Source organism: Camelus bactrianus, chromosome 21 (genome assembly GCF_048773025.1).
Source record: "Camelus bactrianus isolate YW-2024 breed Bactrian camel chromosome 21, ASM4877302v1, whole genome shotgun sequence".
In the NCBI taxonomy this organism is placed as follows: Eukaryota; Metazoa; Chordata; class Mammalia; order Artiodactyla; family Camelidae; genus Camelus; species Camelus bactrianus.
The window spans coordinates 87,381-110,451 of NC_133559.1; the positions used below are offsets into that span (position 1 = coordinate 87,381).

A 23,071-nucleotide genomic window follows, 5' to 3' on the forward strand; every position below is an offset into this window, starting at 1 on the left:
AGCCTCACGCGTGCGCAGTAAGGACAGGGCGCGCTCCCGGGGCCTCTCGTTAGGTGTCTACTCTATTGCCCGACTCTTTAGGATACGAACGTGAGCGCTGCTTGCCCTACCCAGACAGCTGGGCGCCGGAACCCCAGTGGCCGACTCGAGCGAGGCGCTAAGATGGCCAGAGGCCCGAGACTTATTTTAAGTCGGGCATCTCCAAGAACACCCATTTCTGGGGTCCTCCCTGGGAAGCGGCTCACAAAGCGAAGGCCGGCGGCGGCGGCGCGCTGGGCTGCTTTCCTGAGCTCCCTCCGGGACCTGGGAGCCTGTACGCCGTGTGCCCGGCGGCGCTATTCTTCTGCACGGATTTCTGTGTTCTGCATCACGGAGGCACACGCCAGTTTAGATGTGCCTGCTTTCCAGGAATTTGGACACTGATTGACACTGGAGGCCCACACTGCCCAGGGCAGAATGAACTGCCCTGTTTCTGGGCAGCGTGGCTAGGCAGGCCTGTGGTGACCCTTTCCCGTGTCCGAGGACGTCAGCCTGCGCCTTCTCGAAGCCCCATTTTCGCTTTCCCTAGTTCTGCAAGGGGGCATAGAGGAACCACAGGCTTTCTTGCACCGGGGACTGCTGTCATTTCAGTACATTTTGGAGGCAGAGATGCCTAGGAAAAGGCCCCTAAATGCAATGGTCATCCCGAGTGCCAAAAGGGAACGGAAGGCAATTACCCTCGACATGAAATTAGAAGTGTTAAGACGATTTGAAGTGGGTGAAAAGCTCAGCCAAATTGCAAAGACCTTAGGCCTCGCTGTCTCCACAGTGGCAACGATCCGAGATAATAAAGAGAAAATCAAAGTGAGTTCACAAATAGCTACTCCCTTGAGAGCCTCTCGGTTGACTCGCCACCGAAGTGCAGTCATGGAGACCATGGAGCGCCTGTTGCGTGTGTGGCTTGAAGACCAGAGCCAGCGAAACGTGCCCGTGAGTGTCGCAGTTATTCAGGAGAAGGCTAAGAGTTTGTTTGATGACTTGCAGCGTGAACAGGGTGAAAGCTCTCAGACAGAGAAGTTTAGTGCAAGTAAAGGGTGGTTTGTGAGATTCAAGGAGCGCCATTGTTTGCCTCACTTCAAGACGAACAGCACAGCCACTGGCAACAAGGATATCTATCCAGAAATACTGAAAAGCATTATCCGAGAAGGTGAGTACACCCCCCAGCAAGTTTTTAATGTAGATGAGACAGGTCTGTATTGGAAAAGAATGCCTGAAGGAACGTTCCTTTCAGTAGAAGAGAAAGCTGAGCCAGGCTTTAAGTCATGCAGAGAACGCCTGATGCTGCTGCTCGGTGGCAACGCAGCTGGGGACTTCAAGTTGAAGCCCTTACTGGTGTACCACTCAGAAAACCCCAAGGCTCTGAAGGGGTACTCCAAGCCCAATCTGCCAGTAATTTGGCGCTCAAACAAAAAGGCCTGGGCAACCAGGAGCATCTTTCATGAATGGTTTACGTACTTTTTTTGCCCTGCAGTTGAAAAATACTGTGCCCAAAATAATCTCACTAACAAAGCACTGCTCATCTTAGACAGTGCACCGTGCCACCCAGTAAATTTGAGCGATCTGTCTGATAACGTGAGAGTGGAATATCTTCATGACAGTACAGCTGACCTGATCCAGCCCATGGGTCAAGGTGTAGCCTCTGCCTTCAAAGCACATTACCTGAGAAGGACTTTTGAGCACATCCTAGAAGCCACAGATGGGGAGGATACAGCTATAATCAGGGAGTTTTGGAGAAACTACAGCATCATGGATGCTGTGGACAACATTGCAGTAGCTTGGGAGGAGCTCAGACCAGCAACAATGAACAGCGTGTGGAAGAAGATTTGGCCAGAGTGTGTTCAGTTCCAGAGTGTTTCCCAAACAGACAACATTGCACGGCTTCGACAAAACATTGTGACCCTTGCCCAGAATGTGGCTCTTGGAGAGGTGCTGGGAGCTGCTGTGGACCAGCTGCTGTGCTCCCATGAGGAAGATCTCTCGAATGAGGAGCTGATGCAGCTGGAACAGCAGCCGGCAAGAGAGGAGGACAGTGAAGATGCTGCCCCTGTCCTGCGTCAGCTGACCACCACAGAGCTGTCGGCCGCCTTGTCACATTTCGAGGCGGGCCTGCAGGTCCTCACCAGTGGAAGCCCCGGTGATGAGTGGACGCTGCAAGTTTCAAGAGCAGTCAGTGATGCAATCACCTGCTACAGGGAGCTGCACAGTGAGAAAGAGCGGCGCTCAAAGCAGCAGCTGTCCTAGTCTGTCTTCAGGGCCTGTGACCTCGGTGGGTGAGGCCCAGCCACGCCTCCGCTCCCAGATCTGTAACATCCCTGGAAACCCTGTTTGTGGTATTTTCATTTTGACACTTGAGAGCATCAACTTTTGTCATAAAAATTTTACTTAAATATGTGCTTGAAAAAGGTTGCATGAAAGAATACCGAGGAAAAGTTATTTAAAGCAAACTATGAGGAGACTAGCCCTGTTGAACATTAAAACACACCATGAAGCATCTGTGATTAAGTCTGTGTAGTATTCCGATCTGTAGAATAAAACAGAAAGTCCAGAGATAGATACAGATAGGCTTTTTTTTTTTTAATAGTGCAGGATAACTGGTTAAAATTTGGAAACAGTTAATTCATATCTCACAGCACACACAAGAATAAAGAAACAGATGAGGGATCTGAATGTAAAAACTGACACCCAACAAGCACTGCAGAACACGCGCACAAATGCCTGTCCTGTTTGACACGGGTGTGGAGGAAGACTTTCTATGACTCAAAGTCCAGATGAAATTTTAAAAGATGAATCAATTTGACCGTATGAAAATATAACAGAACAAAACATTTCCATGAGAATAAGATACTACAAACAAGGCAACTGACACCAGGAAGAAAATATCTCACAGGCAGTGGGCTAATATCGCTGATACATGAAGAATTCTTAAAGACTGAAAGGAAAATAGATACCAAAAATCCAATAGAAAAGTGGACTGAAGATGTAATTCATAAATAAGTTAGATCTTGAAACCTAAGTTTGACCTCAGTCAGTCAGAGAAATGCAAATTAAAGCTACACAGATACCACTTCTCATTAATCAAGTAATCAAAGAGTATGAATACACATACTGCTGGTGGGGTATCAGGCACCCTCATTCATTACTGGTGGGAAAGCAAATTGGTACATCCCTTATGGACGTGCATCAAACACTAATAAAAAATGGATTTCTTAGGATTTAGCAATCCCGATTCTAGGACTTTCCCTGATGATACACCTCCAACAAAAGAAAATACATAAAGCACAGATTATTTGTTGCAGCCTCGTTTGTGACTGCAAAAGCTAGGAAACAGCCTACTAGTCTCATGCAGTAGTCAAACGTGAAACGGCAACTCCACACAGTGGAATATAATGCAGACATAAATGATGATGACTGCGGTAATGACAGAATAAGAAAGAACTCAGCTGATGTGGAGCAGTTTCCAAATCTGTTAATTGAAAAATGGCCACACATAAAATGTTCTGTGGAAGAAGGGGAAGTAAGAAAATATACAGGTATCGTAGTCATTTGTACAAAAAGAAACATGGGAAGGAGAAATCAAAGACGAAAGAGATGGGTTGCAGGGTAGGGGTGACACCTGACTGAGTATCGTGAAGTTTTTTTTATAAGAAAACTTATAAAAAGTTCTGACTTTGGGAAACACGTCACTGTATTGCACAAACAGAAGTAAACAAGGACAGGGAAATACAATGGAATATACGAACAGAACATATTTCACATGAGTTACACACCCACAATGAAGGGGAGAAACACCCCCAGTGCATTTTGACTGTGTGCCCTCAGGTAAAGACAAAAAAGAACTGTAAACACATAGTAAACGCTAGTCAGTGGTTGTCCACTGGCACAGGTCAGCAATGCTGAAGGCACTCTGCTCCAGACTGAGCAAACAAGTACATTATGGATAATGGAGCCAGGTTTCTCAGCATAAGCAAGGGAATTACAAATATGAAAAAGGGAAAGAATGAACCTTCTTTTGAAATTCTGAGTGTCAGGGTGAACTCCAGAAGGTACTAGGGCTCCTTGGAGAAATGACTGGTCTCAGGGCTGGGACTGAGGAAATTATATAGAGTAAGCCTGGAACACCTTGCTGCGCTAGACTAAGCAAGTGCCTAACAAAAGACCGGAACATGTCAGAAGGGCACAGGAGACAGGCAGGTCACAGCATCTCCAGGAAGGGGACAGACGGCACGCTGAAGAGCATCACTTCTGTAAAGGTGCTGCCGAAAGTGCAAAGCTTGAATCCCATCAGGAAAACCCACACTGAAGGACAGTCTTCAAAATAACCAGCCTGTGCTTGTGTGAGGGTCACCTACCTTCGCGGGTTAAAGGCTGAAGACAATGCAGTGAATGGCAAACTGAACAAGGTCTGATGTAGGTTTTTGGTACCGGATTGATGCTAACCCGACATTATGGCCGCAGTGAAGCCGTGTAAGGTAATGTCCTTGTCTGGGAGGGACACACAGAGAGCGCCAGACAGCTCCATAAAGGAAGTATGTGGAATGGGGCGAAATGCAAACATTTAGAGAATCCAGGAGACGGGTACGTGGGAATGTGTTTGCAACACTCCGGCAAAGCTACATTTGTTAAAATTAAAAGGTTGTAAGAAACTGCTGTTGCATAACCTGCAGGGGTGGGTGGAGACTGCATCGTCCACCTGCTATCAAAACGTAGCTCTAGAGATTTGTAGTTGGAGGCGTGTGCTCACGTGTGCCAGCACCGGCCCACCGACAGCAGACACCTTTCCTCCCACCCTTGTGCCTGTGCCCCCTGGGCTCTCTGGCTTTCTTAGCCTGGATACAGGTGATGTCTACAGACACCTTCTTAAAGCACATTCCTGACATTTTCTTTGAGAGCCTGGTCAAAACTATAGACCCCCATCCCCATGGGAAAATGTATTCACTCAGAGGTTTGAATGTAATTTGGGAGGGGTACGTGGCTCTCCTGAAGTCCCCAGGGCAGTGGGAGGGGGTCTGAGTTGCAGTGAGGGCCCTTTCAGTGGCCTAACTTTCAAAGACAAAAGAGGCTTCCGGGAGCTGAACCTGTGATTTGCATGACCAGCTACCCTCTCGTCGCTTACTTTGGGTTAACAAGACAGTCTTTCCGCCAGGAGGATTCTGGAAAGAAGACAGCTTCTATTTACTGAGCATTCTCTGTGTTCAGGCTGTGCTCAGTGCTTCCTGGAACCCAAACAACCCCTCAAAGGATGTGTTTTAGTGCATTGTACAGAGGAATTGGAGGTTGGGAGTAGTCAGCGCCCGCAGGCCCAGATCTGATACCCACATATATGGGGCTTCCCAAACCAGAGGATATTTGACCCCTCTGGATGGGGAAGGCTGTGGGCTTTCATTAAGCCTTCAATTGCTTTGTATGTCAGCAAACCCTGCCTTGTCCCCAATTCACCACACACACCACAGTCTGGAGAACACAGATTTAATGAGACAGCAGCTCCAACGCTGGTACAGCTGGGTGAGCCTCCTGCTCTCCCCTTGGTGGGTTCTTGCTACCATGGTGTGGACTCAGAAAGACCCACACATGAGTCTGTTTAAAGAATTTGTCATCCAGAAGGGTTAGGTGGAAAAGAGGTATTGGGGGAGGAGGTAATGTGGGGGTGGTTAAAACAAAATAAGGGCCAGCTTCATCCCACAAATGCCAGCATCCTAACATTTCTTGTGGACACAGTGATTGCAGCTGGAACAATACGGTGTTGATTATACAGTAAATTCAGGAATAACCACTATCCCTACGACAGCAGTGAGAAATGTGCAGATCTAGGGGTGCAGGGAAAGGGCATCTTGCCCTTCACTCCCTCTTCAACCCGAGAGGAAGGGGGAGCAGGTTTGCTTCTCACTGTGACACAGCGAGGCTGTGCTGAGGCAGATCGGGACAGACAGCAAGGGGACTGCCTAAAGCCACAGTGTAGGGTTTTCCCGGTGGTGCAGAGGGGCAAGGGCGAGGGGGATGGTGCTGTATTTGCCCACCCTCTCGTATCAGCCAGTGAGCTAAGCTGGTCTTTTTGCTGGCCAAGCCTCTCCTCTTGGGCTTCCCAGTTAAAAGCCAAGTGGCCCCCACCTGTGTGTGTCAGCCATGGGCGCTGACAGCCAGGCACCATCCAGAGCAAGGAGAAGGGCAGGAGAGACTGGGGAGCCGTGTCCTGAAACGTCCTCTTCCTCTGAGCCTTCCCTGGACGGCAGGGTGTCCAAAGCAAAAAGCATCCCTACCAAACGCAGCTCCCCCACTAGGTAGCTGTGGGACAGTCCTCCGTCTCGGGGTCCCTCTGTCAGCTGGAGGCAGGGCCTTGCACACCCTATGCCCCGTGTACAAGGCTTCTTGCCTGATCTCAGGACCCCAAACAAAAGGCCCCTGTTTGGGGGTCTCTGAGTCCTCTGGAGCCCCTACAGGCACCATGGCAGCAGGGTGGAGTTCCTCAGGCAAACCTGATCCCAAGAAACGCCTCCTGGACCTGCTACAACCAACCCTTTTGCCAAACCTTACCCTCCACCCCGACCCCGGGGGCCCAGTCCCTGCCCCACACCTGGAAGCAGGGCAGCTGCTTTGGGTAGGACCCCCAGCCACCCAGCTTGGAGCACCAGTGTCAACTGGGCTGGGACAAGGTGGGGGCAGTGGCCGGTCCACCCAGGGGTAACAGCTCAACGGCCCCTTCCTTCCGTGTTGTATAGGAAGAGCCGATAACTGCTGGACCAGCCCTGCCAGAGGAGGACCCTGAGAGAGAACCTCGGGAGGCCGGGCAGGGCCTTTGGGAGACGGTTGTGAACAGCCCCAGCCAAAGACAACCAGAGGTCCCCAAAGAGACAAGGGACCAGGGGGAGGGAGCCTCCAGGCAGAATCCAAACCAACCCCCGCAGGTAGAACTCAGGCCAAGGCACCATTGGTTGCCAGCCACTCCCCCAGAGCCCTCCAGGATTTCCAAGGCCCGGCAGCTTTGGCCCCAAGGATGTGGGGGTCTCTTGGCCAAAGGGGGGATGAGAAGAAGTTGTCTCCCACTCCCCTCCCCTTAAAAACCTGTGGGGGGTGGGGGGCCTATCCCTTCTCTCACAGCCAGGCAAGGTCACCCCAAACAGAAAACGGCCAGGCAAGGCCACCCCAAGTCCCAGGAAGTGCCAGGAGGACGATGGTCCTTGTGGTGCTGGCCCAGCAGTGGGGAGAGGTCCAGGGGCAGTACCCTAGGGGCCTCCAGAGCACAAGAGACACCTCGACTTTGGCCAGTGACCAGCAGGATGGGCACCAGACAGGCCCAGGAGGGGTTTTGTTGCTCTAGGCATCCGCGTCCGGACCGGGCTCCTGGAAGAGCGACTGCTTCCGCAAGGTGAGGCGGGCACACCTCGGGCATGTGGTGGAGTTGTCATAGTAGCAGTCCCTGGGGGCAGGGAGGCAGGGTCAGCCTGGGAAGGGCAGGGCTCTCCAAACGTGAAATTCTACCCGCGCCTTCCACAAGCTTCCTAAGCCAGGCCCCAGTAGCCCCTCTACAGACGGGGAAACTGAAGGGGTTTCTCCCAACGGTTGAAAGCAGAGGCCTGCACCCAGCTGTGCCTGCCAGGCACCTCCCCTGGTGCCTCTGCGTAGGGGTCCACACGCCACCTCGTGACCATCAGATAAGCAAGGTTCTGCTCAGAGCTCTTCCCAGCTTGGCTTCCCGACCTGTTATGACCACTGTGCAGGTGCCCACGGCCCCCCTGGCCAGTTTACATTTTTTGAAAGGGGAGGAGCAATATTTAACTCATGTCAGACACCAGGCAAACTGCTAGCTCGAGGGAGTCCAGTTTCAACATCAGTTTTTGCTACAGTCCTTACTGTAACTGAGTCCCAGCTCTGCAGACCTATGAAGTCAACAGTTTCCATGCTGAGCAGCAAGTACCAGGCAAAACCCAGTGTGGACAGATGGTGGGGTGGTGGGGGCTTGTCTGAGTCCAGTGTGACAGGTCGTGCGGGGCCAGCAGGTGCACATATGTTGGTAACTGTGCTTAGAGAACTCAGATATCTTTCTTCCAATTTGTGTGTGCTATTTTTCCAAACATCCACTCAAGTCTTTAGAACATAAATGCTAAAGTTGTATTAACCTAAGTACTTAATAAACGAAAATGTTAGGTATTTCTTTTAGCCGAGGGATGTTTGGAAAAAAATCACAAGAACTAGAGAGTTTAGGAAGCTCTGGCGCCCACTTGACCTCAGTCCTGGTGGAGAAGGGGAGTGAGCTGGACGCATGCACACGTGGGGTCTGGGCTGCACACCCCTCCCTCACCCACAGGGGCTCATTCCCAGCAGAACTTTCAGTGCAGTCTCAGGGATCAGGGTCTAACTCCGTATCTCAGGATTCAGGCAAAAGGATTTGAAAACCAGGTGGCAAAGATGGAACCCCAATGTCTCCCTCTCTCCCTTTCCTGTGCCTATCAGAGGGAGGGCCGGCACCTGGCCTGCAGATGGGGTCGTGCCATACCAACCTGTGGAAGACGGCGGAGCAGTCGGTGCACACAGACGTGTGGCTGTCGAAGGGGAACAGCACATCGCCCTCTCTGCAGAGCTCACACACAAAGCCTTTGGCCTGGCACCGCTGGGGACAAGGGGGAGGTCAGCGCCCGCTCCCGTGGCCCCTGAGGCTGGGCACGCTGCCCTCCCACCTTCGTCTGCAGTGGGGGGCCTACCTCGCAGTCCAGCTTGATGTGCTTGGCGAAGAGCGTGTGGGTCTCTGCCAGCGAGCAGCCCAGGCGGCCCGTGTGTGCGTCCAGCAGGTCCTGCACGGAGTACATCTCGTCGTTCTCCACAAAGTGCTGCCGGTCCTGGAGCTGCGGGCCCAGCAGCTGTGACTAGGCGAAGGCCCTCCCACTGCCCACACCCCGCCTCGCCCAGTGTGTGCCCTGGGCTGCTCACAGGAGCAACTGGCCTCAGTGCTGCCGGGCCTGGGCCCCACAGGGCCCTCCAGCCATGCCAGCTGCTCTGCTGTGCCCAAAACCCCGGGCACACCCCACCTCTGCTGGGCACCTGCTCCCAGCCCTGAGCCCCCTTCCCTGCTGTATCTCGTCCACACACCTCACCACCCCCAACACACTGCTGCTTATTTTTCTTGTCTTCCCAGCCCCAAGGACAAGGAGCCTTCCTGCCTGTTCTGTTCACTGCCCTGCAGAATCTAGACGGTGTCTGCCCACAGCAGGCACTCAGTGAATACTTGTTGAACAAATAAATAGGTGAGCTTTGAAAAGTGTGTTTAATGGTCAGGCTGGCCCAGCAGGCCACTCCATGGAGACTCACACCAAGGCTGCAGCATGATACCTGCTCCTCTCAGAGTCTCTCACTCCGATGTAACCAGAGGACAGTTCTGTGGGTGGAAGGCCTGTTTGCTTACCGCAGGTGTTCCCTGGGACAGTGGGGACCCTGTGCTCCAGGCATAACACACACAAGTCAAGCCATGGCCTGGTCTCTGTCTCCCACCTGCCCTCCTCTGTGGACCCCCCACCACGGCCAGCAGTCTGACCTGCAGGAGCAGACGCGCTGCCATGGCCTCCCTGCAGGTGATGAAATACGGCTTCATGAGCAAGATGTCCTGGCGCAGCTTCTGTGGATGAGAGGGGCAGGGGCCGTGCTGGGGCCCGTCTGTGTGGCCGGGGGGCTGGCCCTGCAGGACTTTATCTCACCTTACACTCTGTGTCAGCAGGGGACAGGAGGTGCCTTTACATCCCCAGGACAGTCCTAGATCTGACAGCTTCAGCCAAGCTCAAGTTCAAGCCATAGTGTGCTGTGCCTCAGTCTCCTCCCCTTTAAATCCAGTCCTTCTCATCACCCCATCTAAGGCTCTCTCACCTGCCCACGGCCCCACCCCACCCTCCTGCTGGCTGGCAAACAGGCTCCTGAGCACAGACTGGAGATGGCTGTAAAGTGGACAGTACAACACTGGAATTCAAAGACGAGGACAACAAAGAAGAGGAACACACAGTATATCAATGGTGCTGCGCATCCGCAGGGTGGATAGAATGTATTCAAGTTAGCTTCACCTGCTTTTCACTTTTTTAGTGTGACTACTGGAAAATTTAAAATTGCCTCTGAGCCTTGCATCATCTTGTGACTGGACGTTGCTTTAGCAACTTTAGCCCAAAGGACCGGCAGGGCCCTGCTAAGCCTAAGCAGGTGGCATCTCAGCTCCCGCAACACCCGGGGAGAGCTCGGTTCCCCCAAACCCGCCCCCTCCCCGGCCTCACCCGGATCTCCACCAGCTCCTCCACGTAGTTAAACAGCAGAGGGTTGATCTCCCGGAGCCGGAGCACCGGCCTCGACACCATCAGCGCCAGGTAGCGCATGCTGCCGCGGGACACCTGTGGGCGGACGCGTGGCACCTCCAGCGCCCAGCCCCGCCCAGGGAGAGCCACGCCGCCCACCCCACGCAGGCCTGCGTGCCGGCTCTACCCCCTTGGGGCCACGCCCCCTCCCCTCTCACCCAGCCGTCAGCCTGTGCAGGAGCTGGACCCCCAGGGCCGCGCCCCTGCGCTCCCAGCCTCACCTTGCGCGGCTCGAAGTCCCAGTTGTGCACCACACGAGCTGGGATGACGGCCAGGTCATTCCAGTGGCAGTGGCTGCAGTAGTACTGACCTGTGTAGTCGCACTGACGCGCCTCGCTGGGCACGCCCCCTGCGGAGGGGGCAGGTGGTTACAAAGTCAAGAATACCTTCAGGGTTCCTGCCACACCACCCAGCCACTCAGGGTGCCGCATCACGTGGTGCGAGGTCCCTTCCCCCGGCTGCGCCCAGGGCACGCGGGGAAAGAGCCAGATGCGCCAAGGGTTCGACCCTCCGGACCCAACTCATCCTCTGCTAAGCTGCCAGATCTCAGCAGGTCAGGGCACCTTGCTTTCTTGTTTTCTCATCAGTAAAATAGAACAATAATAGGACTCCTGCCTGGGACAGCTGTGGGCATCCCAGGAGCTGACATTAGTCTGTTTCTAGGAAGAAGGCCTGATACACAGCATGGAAGTGACTGCTGTGAGATTTTCCCATTTCTGGGACGGTGGGGCCACACATGGGAGGCTGAGTGCAGCCCAGCCCTGCTGGGACTCCTAGTTGACCCCGCTGGGCACCTCATTCCACTTCAGTGGGAAGTGGAAAGGTGCCAGTAGCAGCCCCTCGTCTCTTCCCAAGGAAGGGAGCGGGGACACCGGTCATGCCACCCTCAGGCATCACGCTCATCCAGTTTCTTCGTCCGCTGTTGGCAGGGCTCTGTGCCCTGCGCCCGCCCCTCTCACGGCACTCACGCAGAGAGATGGGGGCCCGGCACTCGGCGCAGCGGTAGTCCTGGCTGTCCAGCCCTGCCTCGGGGCAGATGCTCAGCTCGTACTCGGCTTGGTGGCTGACTTTGGAGCGCACGCAGGGCTTGGAGATGAGGTTCAAGCACTTGCTGTGACAGCGGTAGTAACACCCTGGGGGAGGGGGTGGGGCCCAACAGCACGCCTCTTAGAAAGAGGAGTCCCTGCTGCAGCCCAGGCTGACTGCGGGCTCCCCAGAGGGGTTCTACTCCAACTCCCGGGCGGATCCAAGTGCTGCTTCAGGCAGCACTGCAGGTCCTGAAACTTCAAAGATCCTCAGTCCCCACCCCAAGCTTCGCGCTGAAGGTACCTGCAGACCTTGCCCCTCAACTCCAGGCTCAAAAGTCTAGGGGCCCGCGTGCCATTCCCACCTGGAGGCCCAAAGGGCATCAAACCCCAGATATCTAAATGGAACCTGACTCTTCCTTACCAAACCCACCCGAGTCTTCCTGTCTCAGAACCCAGCAACTCCATCTTTCCACCTGCTGAGACCAGAAATAGTGAGCTCATCCCAACCCTTCTCTCACACCCACTCCCAGTCCTTCAGCTAGTGCCGCACTTGGCCCCTTCGCATCCCCAGTGCCTCACCCTAACCAGAGTCCCTCATCTCCCATCCTTCAGGCCATGCTTAGCTGAGCAGAACCTCCTGCACCCAGCCAGGGCGCCCAGTGCACTTACCAGCCCATCCATACCACACCCCGCTAGCCACACTGCTTTCTGCTCCTCCCTGAAGACACATGACAGACACTGACCACAGGGCCTTGGTACAGACAGCTCTCCTGCAGGAAGGTTCCTTCCCAGATATAGTCCTGGTTTGCCCCCAGGCTCCAACTTTTTGCCTAATGTCGCATGATGCCTGTTCATTTCACCTAAAGTAGCACGCATCCTGCTCCCCATCACGTGCTCTTCCCTTTCCTTATTTTTCTTCACTATATGGTCTAAAACACCGTTTCATTTACTTGATTTCTCCTCCAGAACAGCCCCTCCAATGGAATTTTCTGCAGTGTTGGAAATGTCCTCTCTGAACTGTCCAACATGGTAGCCACCAGCCTCATGTAGTTACTGAGTACTTGGAATATGGGTTGTACAATGGAGGGACTGGCTACTTACTTTATTTAATTTAAATTCGAATAGCCACATGTGGCTAGGGGCTGCCATGCTGGAAAGCGCAGTGTGGATGTGAGCCCAGTGAAGGCAGGTGTCTGTGTCTTTCGTCCCACAGGGCTCTGTAGACACTGAGAGTGCCATAGAGAATCCACCCTCCCCTGGGGACCCGGACCACCTGCCCAGGAGCAGGTCTGGCCTCGGCCCACCTGTGCAGGTGTACCAGGTCTGAATGAGCCCCCAGATGATGGCGTTGCACTTGTCACAGGTCTGCTTGACACTCTTGCTCTTCTCCTTGCAGAAGCGGTGCTCGAGAAGGACTCGGATACTGGGCTCATCTTCACTGGGGTCCTGGGCAAGGGGCCAAGGGGCAGGTCACAGGTGAGCCAGGTGGCAGCTCTCTTCCCGTCTCATGAGCCCCTTGACTTACTTCTGCAGGCACCCTTTGTAGCAGAGGTTGTGAATTTGCCCCAGTGCCACAGTCCCTTCCCTTTACAACAGAACACCCCAGTTATCAGTCAGGCCGGGACCACCCAGACTACAGACGACCTTCCCCAACATTGCCTGAACCTAGGTGCTGCCCTGGACTGTGTTAGGGCCAATGGCACATGAGCAGGAATGACAGGGCCCTGGCTGCCCTTCCCACATTGCTTTTGCTGGCTAAGTGCAAACCCAAATGTGGTGGTGGGCCATCCTGGACTCCCTCCAGGGACTGACAGAGCAACAGAAAAAGAGGACCTGGGGTCTCCAACACCATTAGCTGCCATTAGGCCCTGGGCCACCTGCAACATCTCTACATGAGTGAAACTATACGTCCAATTTCTTCAAGCCACTGTATTTTGGGGTGTCTTACCCTGTGCCATAGCCTTATCTATACTCTTTTTTCATTTTTCTTATTGAAGTATTGTTGATTTTCAATGTTGTGTTAGTTTCTGGTGTATAGCAAAGCGATTCAATTGTACGTATACATATATATATGTATATATGTGTGTGTGTGTGTGTATACACACACACACACACACACACACACACACATTCTTCTTTTAGGTTCTTTTCCATTAGCCTTATCTATATTCTAATGAATATTCCACTTTCTAAATTCCCAGGGACTGATGAACCAGTGCAGGGATACGGTGGCGGCCAAGCCAAACACAGCACAGACTCAAGGCCGACATGATGGACACCTGTGGCTCTTGGCCTCCAAGTTCCACCACCCCTTCAGTTGCCGTCTCAGGAACCCTTTAGGAAACCGCCCCCACTCTAGGTCATGTGGGTCAGGGGGACTAATGCACCTACTTGCGCCCTTGGGCAGACACACGACCCAGGACTGGCCAGGGTCAGACTCGTAGAGGATCGGCCTATACTCGCGGTGAGGGCCGTCTCCCCCCACCAGCCTTCCTAGGTAGGCTCTGCCTCACCCCCGCAGCCCAGAGGCGGCCCTGGGCCTCCAGGTGTGCACCTTCCAGCCCAGCTCAGGCTGCCGGTGTACGGGGGGCCAGCACCCACCTTCAGCTCCTGGAGCTTCAGCCGCAGGTGGATGAGCCTCACCACAGCATCCTTCTGCTTCTCCGAGTGCTCAGGCAGCTCCAGAATCACCTGCTTGCACTCCTGGATGGCCTGCCGCAGCTGCTGGATGTCAGAGGCCAGGAACAGGCCCTGCTCGGGGGGTTGGCAAAGAGGGGACAATGACAGTGAGATGCCCCCCAGCATGCTGTCCTTACTGGCCAGGCCCAACATCATAGATGACTGGACCCAGGCAGACCTCCCTGCCCCTCGCTCACCCACGTGACCCAGAGGGGCCCAAGGACTTGCTCACAGGCAGAAACCATCCACACTATCTGTCCCCTCCCGGGGCCTGTCCACCCACAGGCTTCTGGAGACCTAAGTCAGGAAGTTTTCAAAACACACTTCCTTCTTTTAGAAATCCAGCCGCTTTTCTGGCAATGCTATTTTGTTTACTTTGACAGAGCTTCCTCTTGGTTGAAAGTAGGGGAAATGACACTCGTCTGTCAGGAAGGATAGGAAGTGTCCTCTGGTTGAATCCCCAAGCTCAGAGACACCTCAGGCACCCACCCACCCCCAGCCCCAGAAAAGCCCCTAGACTCAGGGGAAGGGAGACAGTCCAGGTCTCAGAGCTGGGGCCTGGGGCTGACATCCCAGAAAAGGGACGTCGCTGCTCTCAGGAGTCATCCTCTTCCAACACACAGAGGCTCCAAGAGACCAGGCAAAGAGGAGGTGACACCCCTCTTGGAGATCAGTGCGTGGCCCACAGGAGGGGCTCAGAAAGGTTACAATAAAGATGAAAAACACAGAAGTGAGATAGGTATCTGTACCAGCAAACGTGAGGCGTGAAGGCCGCACATAAAATGAACAGCGACTTAGAACTGGGGGCTCTGGGTGAGTGTTTTCTAAGCCATATGTAAATATGACTATAATGTTTCTCTCAAATAAAAGTTGGAGATAGTTTTTATTTAAAAAAAAAAAAAAAAAAAAAAGAAGCAGCAGCAGCAACATTTCCATGGAACCAAATATATAAAGCAGACAAGGGGGAGCCCTGCCTAGCTGGGTGGGTGATGGGAGGGGGGCAGGGGGCTTTCCCCCTCTGTCCCTCCCCCTCCCCCTGCAGCATGTCCACAGGGTTCCCTAGGACCCCAGATAGAATCAGCCCTCACTTTTGCTTTTTTTTTTTTTTTTTTTTTTAAGAGGCACTGGGGATTGAACCCAAGACCTCATGCATGCCAAGCATGTGCTCTACCACTGAGCTCTACCCTCCCCACCTCACATTTGCTTCTTAGGAAGCCGGGAGCTTAGGTGAGGGGAACAGCCCTCTGGGAGAATAGCCGCCCAGGCGTGCAAACCCCTGGTGTAGCCTGTCACCCCTGGCTCTCAAACAGATTTGAGGGTGGAAGCCAAGTGTCATGTGCGCCTCGGAATCAAGGCCCAGGAGCTCCGGCTGAGGAGGATGTGGTCCCACTGCCCAAGGGTGGGGTGGCACAGAAATGTCTGGCTCCTCGCACTTTGGGGGCTCCCCTCACCACTCTCCCTGCCGCAGGCCCCGAATCTTACCACAGGGCGGGCAAAGTGGTCCTCAGACAGACCGAGATCCATCGTGCGCTCGGGGCAGTAGAACTCCGGCTCCCCAGGGGGCAGCTCAGGCAGGGCCTCTGGAGCGGGTGCAGGTGGGGAGGGCGGCACAGAGAGGAAAGTCAGCCTGCTTTCCCCAGGAGGAGGCCAGGCAGCCCCCAGGGAGGCAGGGAGCCCACAGCGGGGCTGAGGGGAGCAGGGCCCAGCCAGGCATCAGTCCTGTTGGCATCTGCAAAGGAACACATCTCCTTGTGCAGACAAGACAGAGCCTTCAAAACAGTATTACAGAAATACCCCCGTTTCTAAGGCACACGTCTCCTGTGTGTGTGTGTATGGTTCCAAGAAAGGTCACTGGAGGGCTACATGAATAATTCCTGAACCTCTGTGTGGACCCCAGGCTGCCCCTGCACACACACCCGGGGGCCCCAGCAGCCAGCTGGCTCTATCTGCAGTCTTGGGGCTCATGTCCCCCTGACCTCCAGGGGAGCTGGGGGAGTTGAGCCTCTGTACAGGGCGCCCCCTCTGCTGACCTCTCACCCACCAGATCTCAGCGCTGAACTCATGCCCTCAGTGTTCCTGGAATGAGCACCTGCTGTGTGCTGGGCCCTGGGACAGAGCAGCGAAAAGACAGTCACAGATCCCTGCCCTCAGGAGTGTTCATTCTAACAAGGGCGGAATGGGTGATAGTGATCTGTGCTGTGGAGGAAAGGGAAGCAGACAGCTCACTCCACGTGAGGAGTCACTCAGAGAGGACAGGGGCCGGTGTGAGCAGCTGACTGCCCACACAGGCCTCCCCCAGCACCCACCTTCAGAAGTGATGTCTGGGGCCTCCTCACCAGCCCCCTGCTCATGCTGCCTTGGCCCAAGCTGTTTGTTGAAGGGGTTGAGGTGGGCCTGCCGGAACCGGGCCAGCTTCTCGTCATATTCCATAGCACCCCACCTGTGGGGCGGGTGGGCAGAGATGGGCACCCTGCTGCCCACTCCCCATCCCTGTCCTCTTTCTGAGTTCCTGGGGTTTCAGAGGGGATGCCCGGCCCCTCTCACTCCCTCAAGAGGGTCTGGGTGGAACACCTCCACTCCACAGCCTCCATCGTCAGCCCCTCACCCAGGTTCCCACGGGTGGCCTCCCCTCAGTAAGAGCAATGAAGTCCGACCCGCTGATGGGGCCAGCAGGGCTAGGAGAGGGACTTGACCTATCCAAGGTGCCCAGCCAGGAAGTCTGGAACCCAGGACCCTTGCCCCCAGCACAGGACCCTCTGATCCCACTTGCCTCACTCAGACCCAGTCCAGCCATGCCCTCCCAGCAGAAGGGTCAGTGCTGACACCAGAGCCCAGGCCTGCCCTGCCACCAGCAGTGTGACCTTGGGCAGGGCCACGTCCTCGTGCCCCATGGAGTAGGCCCCTGAAAGATATTTTGTCACAGTGTGGCCAGGCCAGCACTTCATTGGCCTGGGCTTCCACTGACACCTCACGTGGCCTGAGCCAGTGCATGGCCTCACAGCTTATGAGCTCAGGAAACAGGCAGGAAGTACCTGGTCCACAACCCAGCCCTGCTTTCCCTGCCCAGAGCTCAGCAAACGGCAGACACACAGGGCTGATGGCTCTGGGAAGGAAGGGGCTTTGGTGGAGTCTGCCACCCAGGTCCCCCTACGTCACTAGGTGAGCCACATTCCTTAGCGTCTCTCGTAGGAGGTTGGACATATGTTTTTAAAACCTTTGTACTGAGTGCACAGGTGTTAGTTACTTCCCCTACACCTGGTTACGGTCTGAAATACTTTGTAATTATAAAAGGCAATCCCACTGACGCCTATCTGCCCCTCCCCAAAGAAGGAGAACTGAAACAGAGGGGAAGGCCCTGCTCAATGTCACCCCACACCCACCCCCTCAAGTGCCACCCTGCACCTGGGCAGGCACTCCCATATCACCTGTGGGCCCCATCCTACCTCTCTGGTTCCTGTGGTGGGGATGTGGGTTGGAAGTTCCAGTCTGGTAGAACCTAGTACCCATTGACTGAATGCTCCTGGGTCAAAACAAAAGAGGACACAGGTGCCATGGGCTCCAGTCCCCTCTCTTATCACGTGATGCCTCTCGGCAGCTCACAGAGAGTGCCCAACACCCCCCAGGTGTCAGGGGCCACCATGTCCCAGGAATCACCTGGAGTACAGGAGAGACCCAGCTGTCCCCATATTCACTAACCCCTTCTTCCCAAGTGGTGACAAAGACTTTTCGCTCAACCAGGCTGTAGTCAGGTCCCAAGCCTTCTCCTGGCCCATCGGTGCACTTCCTATAAAACCCAGTTTTAGCAAGAACTCTGCTAAGCCCCCGCTGTGACATCTGATCACCCTCATATCTGACCGTGTTCCTCACCGCCCCCACCCCAGCATCTCCCAGGTGATGTCTGATCACCCCCGGCCAGCCTTCAGCAAAGATCCTGTTAGGCCAGTTTAGCCAGAATCCCTCCTCTGGCCCTTTATGATTCCTCTTAGTAATTGTCCATCCACTGACCCCACGTGCTGCTTGGCTGTAAATAAATCCCCATTTGCCGATGCTGTATTTGGAGTTGAGCTCAGTTCTATACCAGTCTCATTTCTCCTATTGCAATAAAATCTGTTTCCACTGCTTTAATGACTGACCAGGTCTGGCTTTTCTCTGACAGTGGGGAACTGTGATTCTCTACTCATCATTTGATTTCCCAGCCTCCCTGTAGCTAGATGTGGTCATATGACTATGTTCTGACCAATAGCATGTGAACAGAAAGATCTCGAGACTCCTGGTAATTGTTCTTAAAAGGAGGGACTGCCCCTGTTCAGCTCTTCCTGCCTTTTGCTGTGTGGGATGCAGATGTAATGGGTGGAGCTGGAGCAGCCACTTTGGGCTGTGACAGAAGCCCTGAGCTGCTCACTCTAGGCTTAATTTAAGTGAGACAGAAATAAACTTCTGTTTAAACTACTGTTATTGGGAGGAGGATTTCTGTCTCTTGCCATCTAAACAATCACCCCAAAAGCCTTGTGGTAATAAGACAAATTGGCCCTATTCAACTCCCAGCTCCATCAGCTCCTAGCTGTGTGACCTTGGGCAAATGCCTAAAGCTTTTTTTGCATTTGAGTTCTCATGTTTCAAATAGGGATGATAATAGTTCCTGCTGCACAAGGTTAACACAAAGTTCTGAGTACCCTGGACAGAAGTATCAGCTGCAACTTACCCTTATCATTGTTACTACTAAGAATCAGACAGCCCTGATTTAAGTCTGCCTCTCCCAGTGACGAGCTACATGACTCCATTTCCTTGCCTATAGGAAAAGGGGGATGTCTACCTCCTGGAGCGGGTGGAGGGACCAAGCACTTGTATGTGGCGGTGAAGCCTGTGACCCACAGTTGCTGCAGAGCAAACTGTCTCTGGCATCACGTGACGATCAGCCCAACCCCACGAGACTGGAGGGTGCAGGAGCCACCGCCAGGGGTTTCTCCCATGAAACATTCCAGCGGTTTACAACACGGCCAGAGGTGCTTGAAGGCAGAACACCTCTGCTCTTCCCAGCAGCTCTCCTCTGGCCCACAAGCTCCCTTGGTAGCAGCACCTCTCATTAACTTCCTGGTGGGCAGTGCCCGTCCCAGGCCTGGCATAGAGGCCATGGATGAGTGAACGAATGGGGTCACTTGACCTCTCCCAGCCTCAGTTTCTCTCCTGCCAAGTTGGAGAATTTCCTTTAGGGCTGCTGAGGGCAGGCAGATGATGTCCTAACACCTGGGACCAGCAGATGCAGTCTGCAGCAGCTGACTTTGAGGAAAACACCAGCAACCTTCACCACCCCACCAGGCTCAGCCCACAGAGGGCCCTGCACCCAGAGTTCAGGCTTGGCCTCAGAGAGGAGCAGGCAGGAAGGTGCAAAGTGAGGGGAATGGAGGAAACCCACTCTTCCACTGTCTGACTCCTCTGGAGACCTCCTAGCACAGGGACAAGGACTGCACTTAGCAATGAAAGGCAGCCCCAGAATAAAGCTTCCAGCGCATGAAGGGACATTGGATTGAAGCTCAGCTGTGCTCGAACCAACCTCCCGTGTTCTGCCTCCATGTTCTCCCATGTTCTGTGGCCACCAAGAGGTCCTGCCATCACCCCAGCTGCCACCAGAGGCCCCTAGACTTCTCCCTGGAGAGCGCTGGGGAGAAGGTACATCCTGTCAGCTCATACCTGGAGGGAGGCCTGCTGAGACCCGCAGGGAGCAAGGCAGTGTATACTGTCCCTTAAAGGGGGGTTGTTTGCCACTGAAACCTAGCAGCGTGTCCACCCCCGCCTCAGGGAGGAGCCGCCCCAAAACCGACCTCCCCCGGCTTCACCCACAACAACTACATCATACACTCTGGGGACCCTTGCTAACTGGCTCCACATGGGGGCAGGTCCCTTGCACCATGTCCGCCCATTTCATAGATGAGGAGACAGGCCAAGCAGCCCAGCACCAGCTCAGGATGGGACGGCCATGGGTGTCCCCTCAGGCCTCATGGATCCCACAGACAGTTGACTGCCGGAAACGGTGACAGTGTCATCTGAAGGGGGCCAGTTCCCCACTAAACCCTGTCCGAACGGAGTGCGGTGCAGCTCTGCGCCCGGGTAAGGACCCAGTGGGTCTGAATCCTGCTTTGCGCCGGGGCCGGAGCCTTGAATGGATCCCTCACCCCTGCTCCCCGGTGTGGTGTCCGCGTCAGGAGAGGAGGCTCCCCGAGCTCCAGGCGCGGCGGGTCGAGTGAGCTCCAGGGCCGAGCGTCCCCGTTCCCTCCACCCAGACCCCCGCCGCTCCCCCAGTCACCCGCGCTCCACCGTCCGCGGCTCACCTGTCGCTGCCCTCGCTACATTGTATCCATTGCCCACCTCGCTACGTTGTATCCGCCCTGCCGCCCTCGCTGCGGAGTCTCCGCTGCCACCCGCTGCTGCCACCTGCGGCCGGGAGGCTCACGACACGCCGGCTGGAGTCTGTGCGTCCCGCCCCGGGCTCCTGCCTGGAGCATCTGGGTCACGTGGTCACTTGGACCAGGGAAGCCCAGGTGGGGGCTTCAGTAGAGGGTTTCCACTCAAACGTCCACATCTACTTTAATCCTGCAGCTCCCTGGGAAATGGAATGCTGGTCAGCCCCCAAGTCTTGATCTGGGGTGGATGTCGCCACACCCAGGCCACAGGGACCTGAATAACTTCAGCTCTGCCTGACCCCACCCTTCCCCCAAACCCATGCAGCCCTGGCTCACCCTCTGCTCCCCAGGACCCTACCCCACCTCACACCTGTGCTGGCAGTGACACCCGCCCCTGGTGACCTCTGCAGGCTGGGCTTCATCTGCATTCAGTCTGTGTCCTCCCTCATTTATTATTATCTGAGCAAGTAGCTTTCAAAGAACTTGCAGATCAGCAGTCTTCTTTCAAATGAATCTATCTGGAATTCTGACTCCCGAAATACAAGTGGGACGTGTTCTTTGCAGCTGGGGAATGTGCCCTAGAGAGGGGAAGTGACCTGTCACATATTTAGGGGCAGAGGTGAAGGTCGTCTACATTCGACACTCCTTGTCCCCCTTCTCAGGCTGTCATTGTCCCCAGGGGAGGTGGGAACCTTGGTGACTCAGTTCCCATTTCCTCCATTCAGACTGTGGCCCTGCCCCTTGCGGCGGGGTCTGTCTCCAAGCCTCGGTTTCTTCATCTGTAAACATCTGCCTCACAAGTTTGTCCTGACATGTAACCTGCTGGATGAAGAGTTCAGTATGGAGAGGCACCTGGGATGCCTGGCTCCCAGGACAGGCCCAGTTGCGCAGCTGCTGGGTGCCCCAGTCTAGGATCACCAGACTTCGTAACTGAGGAATCAGTGCTCGGTATAAACATGTCCCCACGTGGTATGTTACCCATTCTTTACCTGAAATTCCAGTGTGACTGGGCATCCTGTGTTGGCTCTGGCAGCCCTACCCCCGAGAGTGAGGCCTCCTCCTGGCCCCTGAGCACCCCAAGTACCCGCCAGGCAGAGGGTGCAGGGTGGTGCCTGGGTGTACCTGGTCTGGACACCCATGGCTCTTCATCCAGCCTGAAAGGGACAGGTGGGCCTTAGGGCAAAGGGGCCAGTGCGGTCCTTGATGGCGCAGGGCCAGTCGGAGCCCTTCTGGGAGTTTCATTTGAGACTGACTGGCCCTTAAGTTGGCTTCTTCTGCCCCCTAGAGCCCACGTACCCCTGCAGACAAAGTCCCCTCAGTGATAATAACAGACATACAAGAGCTAACACTTTGGGCTCCTGTAATGTGCCACACGCTGTTAGCCGCTTTCCACATGTGTTCCTGCTTCCAGGTGTGCGTGACAACCCACTCTGGAGTGCGGGGACATAAAGCACAGCCATTATTCATGCTCAGGGATGCCATGGGCTAGGAATTCACTCAGAGCCCAGGGCATGTCTGCCGTGTAGGGGTAAGGAGTGAGGACGTGATTGAGGAAGACAGGAGAACTAAACTGCCCCCCATGAGAAAGGGAGCTAGAGGCCCCCATCAAGGGAGGACCAGCATAAGGAGGGGAGGGAGGGCTGGAGAAAGAAGGAGTGAGGCCCCTCACGTGGAGAGGAACTCTGGGGAACAGCAGAGATGTCCTCGGGGCTGGACGTGCTGGCTGCCTCCCCAGACCCCTGCCAGCACAGTCTACACTGCACGTTAGTGCTGGGGCTGGGCTGTGGTCCAGGGGAGAAGCCAGGATGGCCCAAGGAGACCAGCTTCATCTGAGTGATGTGAGTAGGACAAAGTTCTCATGGATGTAGGTGCTTAGGAAGGAAATGTGATTTGGGGTCTCTTTAAGCAAAAAAGAAAGGTATACAGAGGGCCGGACACTGGCTCGGCTCTGCCAACAGGCAGACACCTCAGTTCTTTGAGACTCGTTGCTTTGCCTGGGAACCTTGTGACCTCCTTGTAGAGGTTAAATGAGGTACATATCTTGAGCTCTCAGGAGAGGCCGGGTAAGACCATAAGACCATGGACCCAGGGCCAGCATGGACACTCATGGGCATCTCACCTCTTTTGGGGTCATGGAGCCATCTGAGAACCTGAGCTGCAGACACCCCTTCCCCCTCCCAAATGTGTGGAGGCAGCAGCCTTGTGAGGCCCCTGTGGATGTGGGGTCGGGGCCTTCATTATACAGTGTGAAGGGACCAGCACGGGACTCAAACCCCCACACACAACAGTCACACACACTGTAACGTGGTCACCTCCTGTGCGAGGTGGGTGAGTGTAGCAGGTGTGGTAGGCTTAGAGCTGGCCTGGGACCAGCTCCTGGTGGACTCGGACTGCATCGGGACCAGAGCCTTGGATGTGAGCCTCTCAGAGCTTCAGTTCCCTGGTCTAGATCAGCCCCATCAACCTCCCTTCTGCACAGGTATCCACATAGAGGTGCAGGCGTGCTTTTGTGTCCCAGTGGGAGCTGGGCTTGATGAGACCCAGGGGCTTCGAGGAGTGGGGTGCATGTGGGGAGGCTGGTGGAGAGGGTCTGGGCCCACCCAGCTCT

The 23,071-nt window shown here is 54.9% G+C and overlaps 2 protein-coding genes across 8 annotated transcripts; one reads left to right on the top strand and one right to left on the bottom strand.

The window, feature by feature from the left end:
• Window positions 1-83: 83 nt before the first annotated feature.
• Window positions 84-5,497, top strand: LOC105080888 (tigger transposable element-derived protein 1). The gene has a single exon (XM_074349120.1). The coding sequence runs from the start codon at window positions 649-651 to the stop codon at window positions 2,278-2,280; it is 1,632 nt and encodes a 543-aa protein (XP_074205221.1). The 5' UTR covers window positions 84-648; the 3' UTR covers window positions 2,281-5,497.
• Window positions 5,492-20,540, bottom strand: DEF8 (differentially expressed in FDCP 8 homolog). Of its 7 annotated transcripts, none has more exons than XM_074349124.1 (14): window positions 20,392-20,517; window positions 17,509-17,585; window positions 16,836-16,967; window positions 16,372-16,505; window positions 15,548-15,645; window positions 13,988-14,137; window positions 12,691-12,832; window positions 11,327-11,491; window positions 10,580-10,707; window positions 10,281-10,394; window positions 9,560-9,640; window positions 8,733-8,873; window positions 8,532-8,641; window positions 5,492-7,450 (listed from the first exon to the last, which is right to left on the bottom strand). In XM_074349124.1, exons 4-14 carry the CDS (start codon window positions 16,493-16,495, stop codon window positions 7,348-7,350), a joined length of 1,356 nt encoding a protein of 451 aa, XP_074205225.1. In that variant the 5' UTR covers window positions 16,496-16,505; window positions 16,836-16,967; window positions 17,509-17,585; window positions 20,392-20,517; the 3' UTR covers window positions 5,492-7,347. The 7 variants fall into 7 exon arrangements, with proteins under 7 accessions (XP_074205225.1, XP_074205223.1, XP_074205222.1 ...); XM_074349122.1 differs by lacking the exon at window positions 16,836-16,967 and adding an exon at window positions 19,617-19,721 and having other exon boundaries at window positions 20,392-20,417; XM_074349121.1 differs by lacking the exon at window positions 16,836-16,967.
• Window positions 20,541-23,071: the final 2,531 nt, after the last annotated feature.